The 22,924-nt window shown below is 44.4% G+C and overlaps 1 protein-coding gene across 1 annotated transcript; it reads right to left on the bottom strand.

Moving 5' to 3' along the window:
• Nucleotides 1–468: 468 nt before the first annotated feature.
• fscn1a (fascin actin-bundling protein 1a) lies at nt 469–20,139 on the bottom strand. Its single transcript, XM_084370937.1, has 5 exons — nt 18,931–20,139; nt 7,052–7,208; nt 5,157–5,278; nt 3,322–3,489; nt 469–2,961 (listed from the first exon to the last, which is right to left on the bottom strand). Exons 1-5 carry the CDS (start codon nt 19,766–19,768, stop codon nt 2,753–2,755), a joined length of 1,494 nt encoding a protein of 497 aa, XP_084227063.1. The 5' UTR covers nt 19,769–20,139; the 3' UTR covers nt 469–2,752.
• Nucleotides 20,140–22,924: the final 2,785 nt, after the last annotated feature.

The raw sequence follows: 22,924 nt of genomic DNA, 5'->3' as shown, positions 1-22,924 counted from the left end.
TAGTGTTGTGATGAGGGGGTGTACTTGGTCCACAACAGTGTTTGGATGGGTGGTGCGTGCCCAGTAGAACATCGCTTTGTGATGAGATGATCAATGTTATTCACGTCACCTGGCAGTGGTTTTAATGTTGTGGCTGATAGGTGTGTGTATATATATATATATATATATATATATATATATATATATATATAAAAAAGACAGATCTCATTTTAAAATGATATAGTTGTAATTGGAAACATTAAAAACTTATTGATGTTTTTTATGTAAATAAAATAATAAAAATAGCTTGATTAGCTAGTTAGCTACAGCTGATAAAATCTGCTAGTTACAAAATCTGTTATGCGTGATGTGACTGTTAACTAAATGGAAGGTTTATATGAATAAAAAAGTCAAATTGGTAGTTTAAGAAGGGGAACAGCGAGTGAAACTCGCCAAACAAGGACAAAAAGAAACCATGAAAGAGACATGTAGCGTTCCAAATCCCAGTTTTATTGGTCGTTGGATTTCAGGTGAACCAATGGCACGAGAGAGAGATTAATCCACAATATCAAAAAATTATACAAAATAATAATACAAAAAGAAGTTCCAGTTATACAAAGCAAAGATGTGGACTTTCATCATTCTTCCTTTTTTTTTTTCATCTTTTATTTTCCTACTGCCCAAAAACTCAAGAGTAAGGCACAGTCATTACCACATGTTTACCCTTCCACATCCGTTTGTCTAAGCCTTGGTCTTGGTTACCTTGGAGACGCTTGTTTCTCCGAGGATAACCGCTCCTTTTATTCGCTCGAGATTCTCAACCCTTCATGCAAAAACGGTCAAAACTGGTCGGAGTTGGTGAGGAGCTGGCTACAGTCATGTATCATTTCATAGAAGTACAATGATTGGATGCTTGATGAGGACTGCGATGACGGGTGGAGGAGCCCATTCATTCAGGGCCCTTTGCTTTATCATAAAAATTAGTAGACAGAAGCCGTTGCTGCTGAATGTGTCATGGAGAAAACAGGCTGCTGAAGGGTAGAGAATCAAAGAGGGCAGGACCTATGGGTGCAATGTGCTACATGACTGCATAACAGACATTCCAGTTAAATAAAAGACAAATTCAAAGTCTGCCTCTTTTCCATTTCTTTTTTTAAACATAACTCTTCTCACCTTCACTGACGAGTCAGGAACAGAAAAATCCGACAAAAACAAACACAATTTGGTCATTTCTCATTGAAAAAGGCTGTCATGATACTCCTCGAAGTTCAGACAGAAATTAAAAAACCAAAGAAGAAGCAGGTTTAGGTCATTAAGGGCACTCTTGCAGCTCATTCGGTTATATGGCAAGGCTCTCGAGGGCAGGGACGGAGACGTGGCAGGAGATCACTCTCTGTTGGACCGGACGCTGTGCGAGATGCTCGACAGGACTGTAACGTGAGTTGGTAGCACCAGGTTCCAGTTTGGCCAGTCGTGTGTGTGAGATGACAGTTTGTTTAATCCAGTATCAAAGGTTTGGTGTAGATAAAGGCTGAGGTCTAAGTTTGGTCGAGGGATTCAAAAAAGCAGCTTTCAAAAAGGGTCTATAAACTTATCCACTACCTACTGAACGCCTACCCATGATAATGTCTGTGCCTTGGACGTAGAAAAAGAAATCCAACTGTGTGTTAGTGTTTTTTTTTTTCTTCCAGTAAGACAGGTGAGTGCAGTAAACGCGTGTGTCCGCACCGTTTTTAATTCTATTTTCTTTACACTGTTCTCAGGACAATAGGTTTAGCTTGTGGAGGAGGGGGAGTGGGGGTGAAGGGGGTTTTAACTTCCTACATCCTGTTTGGTCCAGGAGAAACCCCCGCCAACCAATGAGAACACAGCTAGAAGGACGACACAGGAAACATTTGAGTATTTTACACTTGAGATGAAGCGAGGAGGTGGGGGGTTAAACCCGTCTGTTACATCATCTTCGATATCTTTATCATCATCATCATCATCATCATCAGATGCACTCCAGTTATATCACATAGTCATCACACAGAGGCAACAGGGCCTGCTCATGAAAACAAACATACTCGACCTGGTCTGATAGAAGCAGAAGATCGGACCCAAACGCACAAAAACAGACCCTCCAGCGAACAGGAAGCAGCTGAAGTAGATTTCATCCTCGCGGCGGGATCTGTTTTTGGAGATTAGATCAGGTAGGAACAGATCTAGCAGACCAGGTCGGATACCATAAATACTGCCACCATGTGCTGCTCACACAGACAATAGAGACAAGTAGAAAGACGAGGGGGTTAACTCAGAGAGGGGGAGGAGGGGAGGAAGGGAGGGAGGGAGGGAGAGAGGCTCTTTAAACGTGGCTCTGCTCTGCTCTGGGAGAAAGGTACGGCCCATTCGTAAGGCGAGGAGCGGAGTGAGTGACAGGTCGAGCAGCGAACCAGATCGGAGCAGAAAAAAAGTGCACAGCCCCACGGTAACTATGGCAACAGATAAAGGTCGGCGCTGCAGAGCAGAGCCGGGTAGAGGGAGGAAGGAAGGATGGAGGGAAGGAAAAGGGAGGCAGGAGAGAAGGGAGTGTGTCTCCTTCCTTCGTCTTCTATCCTTCCTGTTCTCTCTGTGCAGTTCATCAACATATAAAGTCATAAGTACAGGATATAATATGAGGGGCGGGCGGGGGAGGGGAGCGGGGGGGATAGGTAGACGTATGGACGGGTGGTGCTGCCGTGCTGCGTCGCCACACCTCATTCATCCATCAGCATCGCAGCAGTGGGCGGCCGCCTCAGTACTCCCAGAGCGTGGCGGTCTCCAGGTCGTCGGCGTTGGCCTTCAGCACGCCGGCGTGGTCGCCGCGGAGGTACTTGCTGTCGGCGACGTGGCGGACGGCCAGCTTGTTGTAGTCGCAGAACTCGAAGAGGAAGTCGACGGGCGTGTCGCTGCTGCTCACCACCGACTGCTCGTTCCCCACCATCCAGTATTTACCCGTCGAGTCTGCGGGAGGAGAGGAGACGGATGGAGGAGAGGGAGAAAAGATGAATGATGGGGGAAGGGTGCGAAAAAATGGAGGAGGGAACAAAAGGTTTGGCTTATAATCACTTTGTTTGAATTACATAATGTGAAGGCTGGGAAATTATCCGAATCAAATCCCTCTTTTTGGCACAAACGTCTCATGAGTAAATCCATAATGAGAATCCGTTAAATGATTTAATCCCCTGTATGCCTGCGGGAGGTCCCTCCACATGCTGCGACACGAAATACCTCTCTGCCGGATGTGTAATGCTGCTGCAAGTTAGCCGACGTGTCTGTCAGGAAGCCGCCGAAAGAGAGGCCGTGTACTCTGTCTGAACTGACCTTGCAGGCTGTAGGCTCCGTCTCTGAACTCCAGAGTGAAGTAGTCGTAGGTGGAGCGGTTGGAGTCCAGCGTCCCCGTCACCTTTCTGCAGCCGATGAAACCGTGCTCGCCGCGCAGCACGATGATCGGGCGGTTGATCAGCTTCATGATGAACTCCTCGGTCTCACCTGGAGACAAAGAGCGTTGCATGTTTTACTCAGAGTGTTAAAACTACTGTGAGGATACGACGACCTCAACAGTTCGATTCATTGTATGCTCAAATAATCAATTTTAATTGATTTATCACACAACACTTTGGTTCTAACGTCCAAAAGCTGTCCTATAAGAGCGACTTGTGTGTTATATAGCAGCTCATGCCTCGAGCTCAGAGTGCCGAGTTTACATACATATTATTAAAAATTTATGCAAAGCAACTCAGCTCTAATATGCCCTAAAAAGAGCTCTGCGGTGGCCGACAGCCTTATCAGATTCTGCAGCACAAAGTGAAAGCTTCATCTTTGATCCACACACAGAAGCTGCTTTAATTGGAGTATCTTCTGATCTGCTTGCTGCAATGAAAGCAGCCGTGTGCTATAATAATCTGGCCGAGCCGGTGTTATTAGAGGAAGATTTTGACATTTTGCGGAATACATTTGCTTTGTTGCTGGGAGTTTGATAAGAAGATGAATACTACTCTCATATCTGTCCATTAACTGTAAGGCAAGCCAGCAGCTTAGCCTAGCTTAGCATAAAGTCTGGAAACAGGGAGAGAGAGCTTTTGTTCCACCCATCAGCACCTCTATAATAACAGCTCAATAATTAAAATGTTATGTCAGTCTGTAAAACAATTTGATGCTTTACATGGGATTATGTGTGCAGACTATTTCCTGGCCCAGAGGAGCAACTACTGAAGCCTCCACTGCCACTGCTCAGAGAAGAAGTCCAAGAAAATAAGCGCATTTCCCAAGCACAATGTGCAGTATATTCGTTTGGCCTCATCTTAATATGTGGGGCATGGTTGTGACGGATGTAATGACATTTTTTTGTTTGACCAGCATCATTAGGAAGCTTTCTGAGTTGATATTTCGTTGCAGTGGTGGAAGAAGTACTCAGATCCCCTTTACTTAAAAGGGTAACTTCACACATTTTACACATTAAAGTGTAATTTAAAGTGTATTTAAAGATCTTGGGGAATACTACACCATATGTGAGAAAAGTAGTATAAAGTCTTTTGTGGCTCCAGGGGAAGCTGCATGTAATTATCAGATTACATGCAGCTTTAAAGCCACAAAAGGCTTTATACTTTCGTTAAGAATTGGTGGAGTTGCCCTTTAAGTAAAAGTACCCAAATATTACCCTAATGGTAACATATGCTATTAAAAGTAAATGTATCTGACATAGCGGTGACTGTAGCGGTTAGATAAAGGTAGTGGAGTAAAGGTATACAATACAATGGAAATGCCTGAGAACAAGTATCTCATAATTGTACTGAAGCAGAGTAGTTGAGTAAATGTTACTTCGGTGACATGGTGCAGACTGCTCAGTTTTCACATACTGTTCTAATCAACATGATTAATTTAAAACGAACATGGCAACAGAACAGAGAAAAGATTGCAACCAATCTGAATCTCCGAAGACCAAACAGCGACGCTCGGCTGTTACGAAACAGACCCGCTCTGCTGAGAAGTGCTGAAGCCTTTGAAGCCAGAAACAACTGGAACATCCAGTCATGATTTAATTACTGTACTTCTGCAGTGTTGAAACCCACCCGCCCCCCCATCTCTGCTGAAAAGTAAATCAGTTAGCGAACGTGTCATTGTCTGAACATTCGGCTGAATCAACAAATCTCACCGACCGGCAGAGTCCATGGTGGCTGCGAGCTGGCCGTTTTTCTTGGCGGCGACGTATTTCCCATTAGCAGCCCGGAGAGTCAGCCTCTTCCCACGCCACTCAATGTCAAAGTAGCAATTAGTTGACCTGCGGAGGGAGAGAGAGAGAAAGAGATAGAGACAGAGAGAGAGAGTAAAGGCATGAGAGGTAAGAAGGATAATTAATTCTACATGGCATGTGGATATCCAGTAGCACTTGCGTGAGTGTCAAGTGTAAACACACCGTGACATTTAGCTCTCCTGTTGCTCAGAAAACTACACCCAGCCGCTTTATCCACAACTTAATTGTTGGGTAATTGGATAGGTAGGCTCAGGGTGGAGGGATCAGCTTCACTTGTAGTCTTTGGTTAAGTTGAATCAAGTAGCTTGTTAATCCTTTCACTTGGCCCGGAGGAGGGTGTTATTTCCTCGTCACATTCTCGGGCCTTGCTAACTTTTGTAAGAGGCGCTCCGAAATGTTCCCCTCAAACCACAGGAGGACTTGGTGAGAGAAAACATTTCTGTGGTTTAATCAGTGAAGAGTGAAGCAAGTCGAATCTCAAGAATGCGATGGAGGAATTTGGTGCACTTCCTGCAGAGAGCCCTGCAGTGCGCCTGTGCTCCAGCTTATCTTGAGAAATGGAGGGTTAACTCAGGACACCTCTCTGACCACTCTGGATCTGTTTTTTGTTGTCACTCCTACACACATACATACCTTCTTCATGACTGAACATCTGCAGCTTCTGTTTCTGCACTACAAACACTACGATTTTCAAAATAAACGGCATTTTAAAAGGCACTTTCCTTTTGTGTTGATTCTGGCAGCCCCTGTGGACAAAAGCGGTATGGACACCCCTGCCTCGTGTCTAAAGATCTTGATAGCTAGCTTGTGCATTTAAGTAAGTAAAGTTTATTTAATACAGCATTTGTTTGACTATTTTTCTATTGAGTGCAGCAGGAATAAGTCCTAAAACCCAGGTTATCTGGGTTCCCATTTTTGAATGGGTTTTGGCTTAAATGTCTTGAAAAAGGATTTCAGTTAGCAGTGGCAAGCATTATGAATAACTATATACAGGCTAACGAGCCAGTCACTCACTAATGGTCTCATTTGCTTATACAACTCATAAAAGCATTAGAATAACAGTGCTCCTGAAACGCCTCGTCAGTAGTCTCGCCTCCAATTCTGTGACTTTATGACATCACACCATGTCCTCATATCACACATTTGCATAAATGAATGCCTCTAGCCTAGTCTGGCATGTGAGAATAAATTTAACACAGCTGCTCTGCTGTTGTTAACAGTGCTGGCTCAGGCATGGGCAAGCTGACCAATCAGAGCAGAGGGGGGGCTTAAAGCAACAGGAGCCAAAACACACAAGTACTCTACTTAGTACTCCAGGGAGTCTAAGCTTCTACTCCTGCATCTGTTCGGGGCCTCACAGTGAAATCATCCAGGAGTACAGGGTCAAAGGTCAAAAGGTCAGGAGTCAACAGTGAGCACTCTGGCCGGACTGATCCACTGCACATTAAAGAAAATCACTCTCTACAAGTAGAGGTTGCACAAATGCACTAGATCTCCCACAACACGCCAGAACCATGACACAAGGTCACTCACTCTTCACCTCCCACACTCGTCATCCACCCCCCACTGCACACACACACATCACACACACACCCCCATCAAACCTCCTTAGTCAGCTCAAATTACCAGAGAGGAGAACAGACTAGGAGCTGTGACACACCAGTATCAGGTTCTCACATACATTTACTGGCTCTGATTAGTGAGTGAGTGGACAGATTGGAGCAGGTGTGGTTGTGGTGGATTTTGAAGTTTAAGACGTGTTAGTACAGAAGGACAGACAGTGGTGTGTGTGATGCTCACTTGGTGGAGGCGGTGCACTGCAGGCCGCCGTTGGCAGTCAGGGTCCAGTATTTCCCAGCGGCGGTCCTGAAAGCACACTTCCTGTTTTCACGACAAATCTCCACCTGGAACACCTCCTGGTCGCCTTCCTCGTCCTGATTGGCTGACAGGTCCATACCTGGATGAGGTGAGATGATGGGGAGGAGGGGTTAGCTAAAATACAGGTTAGTGGGTCAGCCATGAGTCTAGCACACATGCGAAGGCTGCAAATAGCCACAGAAGATGACCGTCATCAACCAACAGTCCAGATGCACACGCACACACACCTAACCACACACACATCCTCTGGTCAGGATCAGACGTACTAAATGAGCAACATCAGACGGTTTGGATTAGTAAAGGATTTCACACAGCTGTACACCCACACACACATCTGTCGAAGTCCAGACAGACCCCACTCGAGTTCAAAGGATTAGTCGTCATGGTGGACGGTCGCAGAAATCAGGAAAAAAAAACCCCACAAGAATCTTCATGGGGAGCTACCATGAATGTAGCTGAAACAGTTAATCGATTGGCACATAAGCAATGCATTGTTTAGTTTATTTAAGCAACAAGACTGAGTGCTAACAGCTCATGTGCATGTGAGTGTTTGTGTGCGTTTGTGTGTGTCCATACGCCAGACTGTGTGTACAGAACACCAGACCTCATTAAAATCCCATCAACCCACTTATAAACTTCAGTACAACAAAGAGGTAAACAAACATGAGAGAACTATAGGATGGAGACCTACACAACCCTGTAGTGTAACTCTCCTACACAACCATTCACACACACCGCATGCAGCACAATGTGTGCTATTGTATATGATGAGGTCATGGCGTGGACGGACCTATAGCTGCAGGGCAGATAGAGAGAGAGATGGACTGTCTGCTGGACCGCTGTGTAAATGTGTGCCGAGCGAGACGGGGACAGAGAAAGAGAGATGTGTTTGAGAAAACAAACCGGCACACTCATGTGTTCCCCACCCGCCTCCCTCTTCATGTGAGACGCCCTCCCCCCACTGCATCTCATTTGTTCCATGTTTTTTTGCTCTCTTACAGCCTCACAACTGGCTGCAGTGGTCACATTGAAAAAATAAAGGGGGAAATCTGGCCTAAGATGCCGTTAATGTGGAATAATATGATCATGTGTGTCAAAATTGGAAGCATGTCTGCTGGTCATGATATTTTTAGCTGAGGGACAGTATGAACATTATTAGAGGGGAGGGTTATGCATTTTTCTTTTTCACGAGAGGGGTGCTTCATTTATGTTTCCTCACCACACATTCATATTTTATTTGATTTTTAACAGATTTATTATTAAAAAATGATTAAATATTTACAAATGAAGGCTTTAGTGACATATGCGTATGCTCTTTCATATAAAGAGGAACATCTGTTTGATGTTTAGTCATAATCGGTTTTGAGAAACACAATACACAAGATGTTTATGAATATAACTATTACACATTAATGTGCTCCCACAATCACAAACATGAAAAAAGGTTAAAAATGTTGTGAATGCAGTGAATAAATACATAATTCCCGCACTTTGGCTTTTTAGGGGTGTTTTGTATTCTTCAGTTAGACGTTGTGATGTATCAGTAGACGATTGTAAATGTGTCGTGATTATCGCAGCTTTGTATCGAGATGCCATGTTATCATTGGAAACGTATCTTGAATCATATCATGAGTTACTCCGTGATTCCCAACCCTATTTGTCATAATAAGTTAGCCCATAATATAATTCAAATTGGACCCAGGTGGCAGAAATCACTGTTTACTTACCACTTTTTATTACTTATTACTTTTTATTAGCCATTTTATGGTAAATGGACTTGCAGCACTTTTCCAGTCTACTCACCGCTCATAGAGCTTTACAACGCTTGTCACATTCACCCGTTCACACACACATTCATGCAGATGGCAGAGCCTGCCATGCAAGGTACCAGCTCATCAGGAGCGATTTGGGTTTCGAACCAGCGACCTTCCGATTGCTGGACGACCCGCTCTACCTCCTGAGCTGCAGCCGTCCTATAGTATAGTTTAATTTTAATGGTCAAATCAATGGTGTTTACCATTAATATGACAATTGCTAATTAGATTTATGCACGATTGGTGGGTATTTGAAAGTGATTGTTCCTTTTGCTTTATTTTGCCTCCTTTAGTTAAAAAACCACTCAGCCAATTTAGCACTGAGCTCCTATAACATTCCCAGACTCAGATGCAGCAGTGCCAAAAATGATGTCTTTTCAACACATTGCTCTTTTTGTCATATCCTGGCAGCTACATCACCCACAATTCAACTTGATTGCAAACAGTTGGGTCGTACAGTCAGGTGTGTTATACTAGTAGTGACTAATGTAGCCTCGAGCTGAGATCAGGAGCTGGCTACAGTGGTCTAGTTGGCTCACTTTTTTCTAACTGTACACCCCCGGATTTCATTTTCAGATTTGTGGTCTTCAGTCCCAACAGATGCCGACTCAAATGACATAACTCGAGGCATTAATACTCCAGTAAACAGACTGCAATGTGTACAATCAGTGGAGTTCCACTTAAATAATGAAATGAATTGAGCCACTTTGATTTTGTTGGAGTGTTAGTGGGTTTTTTTTAAATTAAGTGGACAATCCAAGGAAAATATTAATGACTGAGGGCCTTGCTTTTTTTAGTAAGTCAGCAAAGTTCACAAGTTTCACAATATTCTCAGTCAGTATTCTTTTGTCCTTTCACATAACACATGGTGTCTCAGTACAAGCTGTACAATGTTTCTCTCCAACTGAAGCCAAAGATGTTCTTCAGAAGTAACCAAGAAAAGTATTATGTAAGGTGCTGGTCACACAAGAGTTACTGCTCACAATGTGTGTCTGAAAAACAGACGAAAAAAAAGAAAAACGCATATTAGTCCTCTCCTGTGGAGTGCTCCAAGTCAACTCGGGCACCCTGGCCTCTGAACAGATTGAGTTTCTGCAGAAATATGTGGGGATGCACACGTACCAACGCAGCACACACACGCTGATGATTGAGAGGGAAAATATAACTGACCATAATGGGAACCACATGGTGTGGAGAGGGGGGGGCACAGAAGATGAAATGTAAGTTTAGCTGCAACAGACAGGAGGGTTTGAAGGAACACATTAGAGGAGGAGAACAGGAGGAAAAATGAGGAGAGAAGAGGGTCAGACTCTGCTCACCCCTGGGACCATCAGTCACATTACTGCACTCTGCTCTAATCCTTGCTGCTTCCTGCTCGGCCAACGCCGATGCTCAGTACAGTAGTGCGGGAGAGCCCATTTGTTACTGTGGCAAGAGGGAGAGAGTGTAAAACATCTGCTGCTACCCACCAGGAACTTACAGTGGGATTCCTGACTCACCTACGTCATGAAGTAGCTTATGCCACACTGCTACAAAAAGTCTGGGCATTTATATTCTGCGATGTTGACTGCCGACTGGAGGTGGAGGACAAATATACTTTATTTTATGAATGTAACTATACAGAGAGGAGAGGGAGGAAGAGAAAGGCCAGAACCAGAGTCTCTGGTGAGTGCTCAGTTCAGTGAGAGTTGACCTGAATTCAAACCCAGAGAAACGCATATCCTGCTCGCTGGCTTACTGCTAATGTACAGTAATCAGTTCCTCACTCTCCGACTCTCTGAGTTTGAGCATTGTTGGAAACATTTGGGATGCTCTTGATCTTTAAAAATATAATTTATCCCTGCAACACTACTACAGCTGCTAACTCACCCTACAATAATGGAATATGTACAGGCCTCGAGTTCAGCCTAAAAATAGCCAGAAAAGATCAACATTTACTTTAATAAATAAATCCAAACATCAACAATAAACAACCAAACATCACAGCTGCGGGTTGAACTGTTTCACCTCATTAATATAAATCAAAAATCCAAATAAATGTATACATTTATAAATAAAGCTGGAAATCTCCACACTAGTCCATTATGATGGGAGTGTTAGTTTCTACGCAAGAGAGGAAGGACAAAGATGAATATCACTGTATGAAAATAAAGCAGCCAAGTACTGAGAGCTACATTACACTGTTTATTCCACAACTGAGCTGCTTTGAATAGATTATCACCTAAAACCTTTCACTCTCATCAACATCATTTACAAACCTGGATGTTTTGAAGGAATGAGGCTGATATTTGACTGTCTGTGAGAGGAGGAAGTGTTTGTCTCTTCAGTCAGAGGCTTAGTGTCACACACACACACACACACACACACACACACACACACACACACACACACACACACACACACACACACACACACACACACACACACACACACACACACACACACACACACACACACACACACACACACACACACACACACACACACACACACACACACACACACACACACACACACACCTTGAAACTGGTCACAAGTTATCACATGGAAAGAAAAATACTGGTGGGCACACACACACACACACCATGAAAATACAAGACTGACGGAGACAAAACATTCACCCTGAGGCCTGTAGAGCCTCCATGACCCAGAGAGGGGCCGGGGCTGCCTGTCAGGGTTCGTCTCTATGTGTGTGTGTTCCCAGATATGTCTACACTGATCACTTTGTAACGCTCACAGGGTCAATGGAGGAGGAGTGAAGAGGGTCCGCACTTAAACACACCAAACCACACCAAAAGTAGTGACCACACATACAGAATCCACCCAAACCACACCAAACACACAGCGCACACACTTGAAAACAACCCCTCCATCTTCCCGTCCACCCCACCCACCGCATTCAGCCTGATGGCGGCAGGCACAGATTGTTGGCCCCGGTTACTGTGAGCCAGCACCAGAGGCCTGCTGTGAACACACGCGATTGTATCAAGTGCAGTTGTGTGTGTTTGTGTGTGCGTCTGCTATTGTTCAGCAGGCCTGACCGAGGAGGCGACCAGCTGGGGCACGAACAGGGAGGCAGATCATCAGCCTTTGTTCTGATCCAAACACACACACACACACACACACATAAATACACACACACGGTGAGCCAGCCAGCCTACACACCAAATACTGTGCTGACTGTAACACTGCTGCTTGTACAGTATGGACACTCTGATGCTCCCATTTCCTCGGACAAATGAAAAAAAATGTAGGTCAGACATGCGAGATACAGTATTGCGCCCGGGGATGTCCCAAATCTTTTGGTGAATTGATTTTAACCCCATTCTGTGTCCAGTGTGTTGCAAAAATCGACTGAAGAGCAGTCGGACTGTGAGTTAGAGGGCATTAGTGCGGAGACACACCCAGAGAGCAGCTAAAGCCTAACCTATAATAAAGTAGACGACATTAAGGAGGAGAGGTTCCCTGGTGCTCCCCTGGCACGCTACCAACACACACACACAGTGACACACAAACATATTGAGGGTCTTTAAACACATTAAATGTCGCAGCCAGTAAACACTACCAAGGATGTATAAATCGACTGCATGCTTCATTTTTTTCCTCTATCTGGCGAGTGTGTGTGTGCAGTTGATGTTCAAATCCTCACCCTTTACACCCTGCAGGGAATAACACACACCAGCCAAGGTCGGAGTTGTGTGTCTCATGTCTCATTTCCTGCCAGCGATGGGGGGTTGAAGGATACAGAAAGGGTGTCAGGGCCTGAATCATGGCCAGACACAACATGGAGTCACAGTTTGTGTCTCCTTCTCTAACCACATGCGGCACGGTGCATGAATCAAAGTCTGAATATGACTGTGATTTAACGTGATGACTGTTTTTCAACGCTTTTGAGTTAGTGTCCAAACAGCACGGCCACAGTCATACCTCTTCTTAGACCAGTCTAAACTTTAAATTTCACACATTTTTATTTGAAATTGGAAACTGAACGCATACTTTGAGCTGTGACGTCTAAATGTCATTTGCTAAAGCAACAATATGTGACTTCTGGAGAAAGACAGTTAATTATTGAGACTCATTCCCAAGCTGTTAAATACTGACACATTGGATTGGCGGATTGGGTTCAACGGTTTTCTCCAAAAGTTATATTGTTGCTCTAAATTGTTTTAGATTTTGGGTATTAAACTCATTCAATTTGTTGCTGAGAGTCAGATGAGAAAATTGATACCACTCATGTTTCAACTGTTATTATCAAGCTGCAGTCGGCAGCCGGTTAGCTTAGCGTAGCACAAAGTACTGGAAACAGGGGAAAAGAGCTAGCATGGCTCTGTCCAAACAAAATCTACCTTCCTGAAACATCTAAAGTTCAATTATTGACATGTAATATCTTGCTTGTTTTATTTCCTAGAAAAAACAACAATTTGTGTTTTTTGGGGAGGTTATGTGGCGGACTATTTCGTGGCCGGGTGCCACGACATTCCCCATGACCTCAGGAATCAGTGTTTCTACAACACACATCAATATATTGTCATTTTGCCTCAATAATATATTTCAAAATATAAAAGTGTACATTTTACTAATACATTGGTAATATATACTTACTTTAAAATATCTTTACTTTGAAAATGATTATATTTTGCAAGTATCATTAGATCATATATCTTTGGAATATATGGGTTAATATTTTACATTACAGTAAATGAAAAATGCCAATAATCTGTATATTTGTCAATATATAGAGAATATTTCATTTAATATTTTCAATAATACAGCACAATATTAAATATATATTTTGATAGCATCATTTCTGTTACATGGTGGAAAATATCGTCATTACACTGTTAAACTGACACATAATGAGAAAAACTAGAAAGTGAATATGTAAGATCTGCATATATGGAAAATATTTCCGTTGCCTGGCATTTCACAATCCTGTCATGTGGCTTTAGTCATGTTTCATAGGACTTGCAGGAACATTCATACTAAGTCTCTTAAAGCCAGTTTCCAGCTAACAGAAAGGAGGTTAGTGACAGGCTGCAGGCAGAAAACATTTCAGGTACACTGAATTATTGCCCAATCATCATATTTGACAAATATGAAAAGTCCCAACAGGGATCACACTCCAGCTCACCTCCCCCTTACGTCTCTTACGTCAGAAAAGACCATCAGATACAAAGACCAGTCAGCACCCAGTGGTCACGCCAGTAGCCAGTGGGATATGATGGGCTTTCATCCTTTAAGCTGATGAACCAGGGCTCAGTCTTCCCTCACACTTGACCACAGTTTAGGGGCAGAACAGGCCACTTAAAAGGCCACTGAGCTCCAGGCTAACTGACTGATAATTGTGTCTCGTACCATATGAGGGTCGTTAAACCGTCTGAGGGAATTTGCGACCATCTCTGTTACCAGGGATGACAAGAGTGGACGTTAAGGTCTGGAAACGGGCAAGCAAGGGTCAGATTAATGACAATTATGACTGGTCAGAACATAAATTAGGACACCGGAAGCAAGAGGACCCATCATGACTAGACAGCAGACTGAATTTAATGGATTTACTAAAAGATTTGGGTAGAAATTCAAGAGAATCCCACCTCCCACACAAGAGAAGCACTGTGAGCATGTTGGCCTAATTAAAAGCCTTCCCTCTGGTTATTATTGGATCAGAAAGTAAAGAAAGCACTGATGATGGATATGGCACGAAGAACAAGAAATAAATGACACTGGAGAGTTAAAAGACTGCTGGTGGTATCAGTTAATGTCCAAACAGTCGTGATAAATGGCAGTGACCTTAGAGTATTATATTATCTTTAACATTTAATCCAATTTGGACCAGTTGAGATTATTTAATAATGTCAATGAGAGCAGCTTGAAGAACATTTCTGCTTTTTGTGCAGCATGGGTCTCATCTTTGTAGTTTTGGCAATCATTTCCACCGTATTTATTGTAGAAACAGTTACATTTCTACTTTAAGGACGAGCTGTCTGTAAACATACATTGACAACGGCAGTAACCCCTCCAAAGTACGATCACCAATCCTGAGATCTCAACTTGATCTTGACAAATTAAGTGCAAGTCACAAAATCCACAGTTATGATTGAGCAAAGCAGCTTTTGGACCGGCCCACTTGAATCCGCTTGCATCAAAATCCTAAAGGAAGCCAGCAGACCTCAGCTGCCATCTTGGCTCTGGTCTGCTGGGCAAATAGCAGCTGTTGGTTTAAAAAACATGTGGAATCGGTTTAATTCCTCCCAGCATTTAATCCACATCACAATGATCCAGTTGTTGGAGGGTTGAACGAGGTCTTCCTCTAAATACTCACAATTTCTCAGACACAGACAGATTTTAGCTGCAGGGACGACGTGAGAGCATAAACCCTGATATCTCAGGTCAAGGTATCCAACAATAGTGAGTATCTATCTGACACCAGTGCTGTCCTTTTCCCACATCTGTATAAGACACTGTGTGGGACTCATTGAAATCATTATTACTGAAGATCTAATCACCAGAGGTACATTTTTTTTTACCTCTTATTAATCAATTAATTAATAAAGATAGGATATACTATTAAAACAAATCCTTAGTTGCAGGACAAATGTGTTAACACGTGTTTTATTTGTATTGTGCACACACAAGGACGAATGTGCACAACATTTCCACTGCCACTTTCACACTAATCCACAGAGTGAAAATTGGTTGTAACGTGCAAAGTAATGCAGTAATACGCCAACAAAGGGGAGGAGAAGGCGGCTGCAAGACTGGCAAACATGGATGCCTTTACAGACTCCATTACAGGTATAATACGACCTGGACACGGTGTTGGAGACAGAGCCCCGTTCATTCTTATGAAAGCTGCTCAGTGGTGCTTGAAGCCAAAAAGGTGCCCGGCTACCTTGGGTGCGGATAGAAGTGATTTAACTGTGCAGCTCTTCTAGACTTAATGGACCAAATGGTTCAATTTATGATAGTGAAATGAGGAGTGTCGCGGAGGTTGTGACACTGAAAAAATGAATCTGCCGTTTTACAGTTGCTTCATTCACAAGCTTAAAAGTATTTGTAAGAAAAGTGAATTTTTGAGTCTCATTGCCAACACGTCAAATACTGACACTTGGATGGTAGGTCGGGACGGTCTGCACCCCAAAGAGTTAGTATTTAACGAGTTGACTCAAAAGGTAAAACTTGGTTTGGTCACTACAAAAACTGGCTTCCTGGGGGCTTCGCTCCAAACCAATTAACTCTTGGTCAAAATGTTCCAAGCGGTCCAAATTTAAGTGTCTGAACCGTAATATGAAACCAGCTCTGTGTTGGTGGGAAAGAACCAACACGTTGTCTTCTTATCTTCAACGTTACGCATTTTTGATGTTCCCAGCAGGAGCCAAAAAAAAAAGCAGGTTTTCCATGAACCGGAGTGGAACCGAAGTGGACGTGACGATTCTACAGATTGTTGTGCAATATGAAACACCCTCCATTGATGACACAACCTTGATTACAACAGTTCAACTCAACACTGGTGGAAACGCGGGCTATTTCACAAGGTAGCATTGTGGTTCTGAGAATCTTTAACAGTTCCAGAACCAGAACTGATTTGGTGGTGAAGGGGCTACAGTGTATTTTGGTGAGAAAAACTGATGTAACTGTAACTTGTTGGTTTGTGTGAACACTCCTCAGAGCACCTTTAATGTGTGGATAGACCAGACCATGACTGATACCTGATCAGTCTCATAATCTCGGTGTACTGGAGCATTTCCACTTCTATGGAGGCAATGCGTCATACGAGCATCACTCAAGTAACAAGAGCTGCATTTGAAGACTTTTATTGTTGTGACTAATGGCCCTTAAAGTCGGCAGAGCTAAACTGATTCCAGCCATAATGTCTCGCTTAACTCTTACCAGCTACAAAACCTTATGATATCAAATGAAAATGCAAAGGCTGTGAAAAGCAATTGAATGCCAATATCAGACCATAAAGTCATTACTGTCAGTTCCAGGACAGCACGTTTCTGATTCAGGATGCTGAAACACATCCAGGCCTTTTTGCATTTTTATAAATCCCAAATAAATGTATTAAATGTGATAGTTTTAGTATTCCAGAGTGAGCAGGATGTTGGCGTGTCACTGAGCTGCACTCTCCATAATAAAAAGCCATGATCTGATTTAGCAAAATAACGTTTTTTCACCCGGGGATTATTAAACTGCGGTTCATCCTCGCATTACAGAGGACGTCATCGTCTGAATCCAACGCATCAGTTTAGCACTCATAATGTCTCCATTTCGTGATCCCCTCTTTTATTCAACCTCCACCTTCCAAAACCGGCCTCCATTTTGTGTCCGAGACTGAGCACCACTTGTGGAGAAAAAGTGACGGGGAGGAGAAGGAGATAAATATTTTCGTGACGAGTAAACAAAGCAGGGGTGGAAAACAAACAGAAAACAAAAGGATAGACGGATCAGACTCTCTCAAAAGAGGAAGAAAAACCACAGAACCGCACGGTGTTCTCACTGGTGAGCTCCTCCGACCGCACGCTAAATATAGATTTAAAGAGCATCAATTACTATATTCCTATCATTCATTACAGCAGACAGTCACTGCCACAGTGTCTCTGCTTTCTCAGGCGCCCCGACCTAAATCACACCGGTGACTCTTTGTGCTGACTCAGTGCGATTCACACGCTCACTGGGACCTTAAATTCAAGGCCTTTTGATTAACTTGAACGTGCTCGTTTCTGTGTTGACACCCATCAACCGGATGAGTGATGTCACTGATAATGACCCGAGACACACAGCAGCCAGGGCCTGGAGGCGGGAGGAGTGGGGGAGGTGATGGGAGAGAGGAAGGCGTGATGGAGCAAAGGGGTGAAAGGAGGTGATGGAAGGAAGGAAGGAAGGAAGAAGGTGGAGGGACAAGTTCGTATCTCGGCCCACTCTGACAGCTGAAAACCAGACACACATGGGCAGAGTTCGCTCTCACACACACTCGAACAGTGACGTAATGTGAAAGAGGGAAGAAAAAAACCCCTGTGTGAGCCCCCCTGAGCGAGGTTACATGTGCACTTCATCATTACTGATACACAAACCAGTACACATAGCTGAAGAGCCATGAATCAGTCTGGAGCTGCTTTCAAATGCTCTGACTTCAGCTTGTGTAGTCAGATTGAAGAAAATATTCTGGAGAGGACTAAAATGCTGATGATGGAGTTCTGTTCAATGGCTCATTAAAGTTAATGGTGATGTGAAATGCTTCAACGTGGATGAAAAGGATCATAAACCTCAACATATAACGAACAGACCGGGCGCCAAGTAGCTGCTCTCACAAAACATCTGGATTAATTGTGCCGTTTCTGAGACATCTCTTCTCTCCTCTGAGCCGCTCCGGTTCGTGCCAGTTCAGCCTCTCGCCAGTTTAAGGCTGTTTTACATCTGAATGTTGGCACACGTGCACACGGTGCAGCATGTGTGTTGAGAGGGCCGAGGGCTCTGTGCCCCTTTGTTACACTCTTTTCATGCCGGTTGTCGGGAACATCCTGTGAAAGCACTGGCAGCCGGCGTGGACAAGACTCAGGGTGCTTTCATCAGCTCTGATTTTCTAACCTGCTCAGATTAGTGCGGGCTTTGGGAAGACGAGATATTAAATTTGATGGATTAAGCTTCAGTCGGTGCTGGTGTGCATCACATAGCTGCTGCCCTGCACTTTAATAGGTCACAGGCCTCTCGTGGTTTTGGGTCATTTCCATGCAAGAATCTGGACAAAGCATTGTTTAGGCCATTTACATGTCCTATATCCTACTCATTAGGGGGTGTGTGTGTGTGTGTGTGTGTGTGTGTGTGTGTGTGTGTGTGTGTGTGGGCTGCAGGGGGGATGCAGTCTGACATTCCATCACTTTAACCCTTCCTCTGCCAGAGGATGACACACCAACAGACTCTCTCTCTCTCACACACACACACCTGTCACCCACTGGTCACACACACTCCTCTGACCACCACCACACCCACCTTGCCGGGTGGAGACGTTCCTCTCGTTGGCAGCGGTGAGCACGACCTGCGGGTGGCTCTGCTCCAGCACGAACAGCTCGTCCTTGCCCACGCGCGCGCTCTTGCCGGACTTCATGGTGCCGGAGGGCCCGGAGGGCGCGAGGTACTTGCCGCTACAGTCCCTGAACGCCACCTTGCCGGAGCGGAACTCCAGCGTGTAGCCCGTGCTCTTGTCCGTGGTGGCGACCAGCGCGCCGTCGTTCCGCAGGAAGCGGTTGTCAGAGGTCTGCAGGTGGTAGCGCTGCTCGCGGAACACCAGCGTGATCATGGAGTCCACCCCCCACGGGACGTCCCGGTCGATGGCGATCTCGTCCACCTTGGAGCTCAGGTGCGCGTACCGCTTGCGCGTCATGCTGAAGATGTTCACCTGCGGGTGCATGGCGATGTGCACGCTCCATTTCTCCGCCACAGAGGCGGTCTGGGCGAAGCAGATGATCCGGTCCTCGGTGCCGCCCAGGTAGCGGCCGTGCGCCTCGGACTGCAGGGACCAGCGGCCGTCATCATGGGCAGTGATGATGAACCGGCACTCCGGGCCCGGGCTCTCACTGTCCCCGGTAACGTTCCCGTCCTTATCGGCGGCGATGTACCGGCCCAGATGTGACTTGAGGGAGAACACGTTCCCGCTGGACTCGTCGCTCTGCTCCAGGGTCCAGATCTGCTTCTTCTTCATGCTCGTGGCGGAGGCGTTGATCTTGAAGCCGAAGGTCTCCGCCGTGAGGTATTTGTTCCCGCAGTTGATGAGACCGAACTGGATCTGCAGCATGTCGCTGGTTCCGTTGGACGCGCCGTTGGTTGTCATCGTCGGTTGTGTGCGTGCGCTCGAGCCTCGGACCGGACCGGTTCTGTGTGAGAGGGATGAGGGGGGGGCGGTTCTGCAAGTGAGCTCGCGGCTGAAAGGGTGGGATGCTGTGCTGCCTCGCGTGCTTCTCTTTGTTTGGGGAGTGTGTGTGTATGTGTGTGTGTAGCTGAGTGGGAGTCTGTGAGCGCGCGCCGCCGGTCCTCAGTGCTCTGCCTGTCTCAGCAGCGCGAGCCCGCCGCCACAGCTGCAGCCTATATAACCATCAGTGACGTTGCAGCTCAGGCCACGCCCCTTCTGATGGAGACAAATCTGGGAGCTGAAGTCAACTTTTACTTCTCCGTTATTTGTCCTTTAAATTCAAACTCAGCTTCTTCTTCTTCTTCTTCTTCTTCTTCTTCTTCTTCTTCTGTTGGCTTCTCTCTTTCCCTGTTCTCTTCTTCTTCTTCTTCTTCTTCTTCTTCTTCTTCTTCTTCTTCTTTTTCTTCTTCTTCTGTTGGCTTCTCTCTTTCCCTGTTCTCCTCTTCTTCTTCTTCTTGTTCTTCTTCTTTAGTCTTCCTCTGTTTTTCTGTTGTCTTTTCTTCTTCTGTTCTTCTTCTTATTCTGATGTCTTATCGTCTAATTCTTCTTCTCCTCTTGTTATCTCTTCTTCTTCTTCCTCTTCTACTTCTTCTACTTCTGTCTTGTCTTCCCTCCCATTCTCTTCTCCTTTCTTCTTCTCTCCTGACTTTCTCCCCCTCGTCCCCCTCGTCCTCCTCCTCCTCCTCTTTTTCTATCTTCTCTTCTTCTTCTTCTTCTTCTTCTGTTCTTCTGTTGTCTTCTCCTTCTGTTGTCTTATCGTCTTCTTATTCTTATTCTCCTCACGTTATCTCTTCTTCTCTTCTTCCCTCTCCTCTTGTCTTGTCTTCTTCTTCTCTTTTCTTCTCTTTTCTTCTTCTCTTCTCTTCTCTTGTCTTGTCTTTTTCTCTTCTCTTCTCTTCTCTTCTCTTCTCTTCTCTGCTCTTCTCACCTCAAAACCTCTTTCTCCCTGCAGTCCAAAGCTGCTGTGCGAGCGATGTAAACACCAACACTACCCTGGTAGCTGCACAGCTAACTGAGCTAACAGTTGCTACAGTCCCGAATGCATCAACAAACCACAGTCAGCAGCAGTTAGCAGTTACTCTGATGACACGCTGCCCCTATTTGTTGGGAGTATGAATCCAAGTTGGCCAATTCTTACGTACTGCACCCTCAGCATCCAAAAATAAGCATCCCCTTTACCCACGTTCACGTATAGGAACTCAGCATCATATCACTCCCTGCCATACACACTCGCTCTCTCTCCGACACACCGATCAGATGGACTCAGCATTCAAATCATGAGGACGGGTTGTGTGTGTGTGTCCGCACACAAAGCTCCATTCATGGCTCGAGCACGCACATCAGAGGGCAGGAAAGGCCCGGTTCCATAAACAAAGAGGCCAAACAGATCACTCTGGCATCTTCTCAGTGTGTGTGCAAGGCCGTGCACGCAAACATACACGCAAACGTATACAAAAGCGTGGGGGTCATATCAGCAGCAGCTGCACACTTTGTACATCTCTTTTGATCAAACACACACGCACACAAAGGTCAAAGCAGAAGTGGTCCGTACCTCATTTGTCTCCCGGTGAATGAGTGTTGATACTCTGTCCAACGCGGATGATGCTCCGCTGTCTGTGTGTCTGTAGACAAAGTGATCAGAGTGAGAGTGATGGTTTAATCCTCCACCTCCATTACATCCCACACATTATTCATGTCTGCGTCACTGAAGGAAGCATCTAAGATTAAGAATTAATTTGTGCTAACCAAACATGAGCCACAGGACTCAAGTTCAACCGATGAAGTGTCCTTGAGTTCAGTGTTTAAATTGTTATTGCTCCTCTGCTCTATCTGGAGTTGGACAGTTAAATGTAAAACGAAAATAAAGCTGAAGTAATTAAAAAAAGACATGTTGATTTCTCACATAAATAAATAATATTCATAAATTCACTGTCACAACCAGCATGCATTAAAAATCCTCTCCTTCGCCTGCGTGTGTGCTGGTGGGTCTGCACAGGGAAAGTAATCTGAGCCTGACTTGTAATCTAATCATAGGTAATCTCTCCCCGGCTCTCTCTCTTTCTGTCCTGCAATCTGATAAATCCAATCTCCAGTCAGAACATCTTCAAATAAATTCAATTTCAATGTAATTTCAGCTCCAGGATCACACAGTAATGAAATCAGCAGACCTGTTCTGATACAGATTTGCTTCTCTGTGTTGTGAAATGTTGAATTGAACTCTCTTATACCACAAAAACAGCATTTGAGTCCATGATTTTGCTCACTGAATTTTGCACTGCAGACAGAATGATTCCTTCAGGTCCAGTCAGAAATATCCAAACTTTGGTGTCGTCTGATGGATAACATGTTGTGGGCTGTTAACAGCTGCTGATATCAGTGCTTTATACAAGTCTGCTGTGTATTTCTTCTTGATTTAAAACATAGATACAACAAAATACAAAAAAAGTACAATAAGCACTAAACAAGACTCAGTTTGTTATTATTTCCCAAAACTGCTCACACCTTTCACCCGGTGTTTTAAGCTGAAGTTATACATTAATGAAGAATATTTGAAGGTCGCACAATTAAGGATTGTCCAGAAGCTTTTAATTTGAAAAACACAACTTGTGTGAAACATTAATGCTTGTTTATTTATTTATTTATTTTTAGAAATATACTGCTGCTGAAATTTTAACAATCCTGTTTAAGAAATGACTGCACTAATACTTAAGTTTTCTACAAAGGATTAAACAAAAAAGATGTAACATTGGGACAAGGCCTGACTGTCTGTTTCTCACTGTTTCCTGTCTCAATGCTTACTCATGCAAACCTCCAGCTTTATATTGAACAGACAAATGTGTGAGTGGTATCGATCTCCTCATAGGTCTAGACTAAAAAGCGAGTAAGTGTTTTTCCTAAACTGCCTACACTTTTCCTTTTAAAGGTGCAGTATGTAAGAATTGGGCACCTGTTGAATTTTTACTCCAAACAAATAGGGGGCAGCATATCACCAGAGTAACTGCTTACTGCTGCTTACTGTATTATATACATCCATGACTGCTGTTAGCTTTTTAGCTCAGTTAGCCGTGCAGCTAGTCA

The sequence above is a fragment of the Pagrus pagrus genome (genome assembly GCF_965226575.1).
Source record: "Pagrus pagrus genome assembly, chromosome: 13".
NCBI classification, from domain to species: Eukaryota; Metazoa; Chordata; class Actinopteri; order Spariformes; family Sparidae; genus Pagrus; species Pagrus pagrus.
The sequence above is the reverse complement of the archived record's forward strand: the minus strand, read 5'-3'. Positions and strand labels throughout refer to the sequence as shown.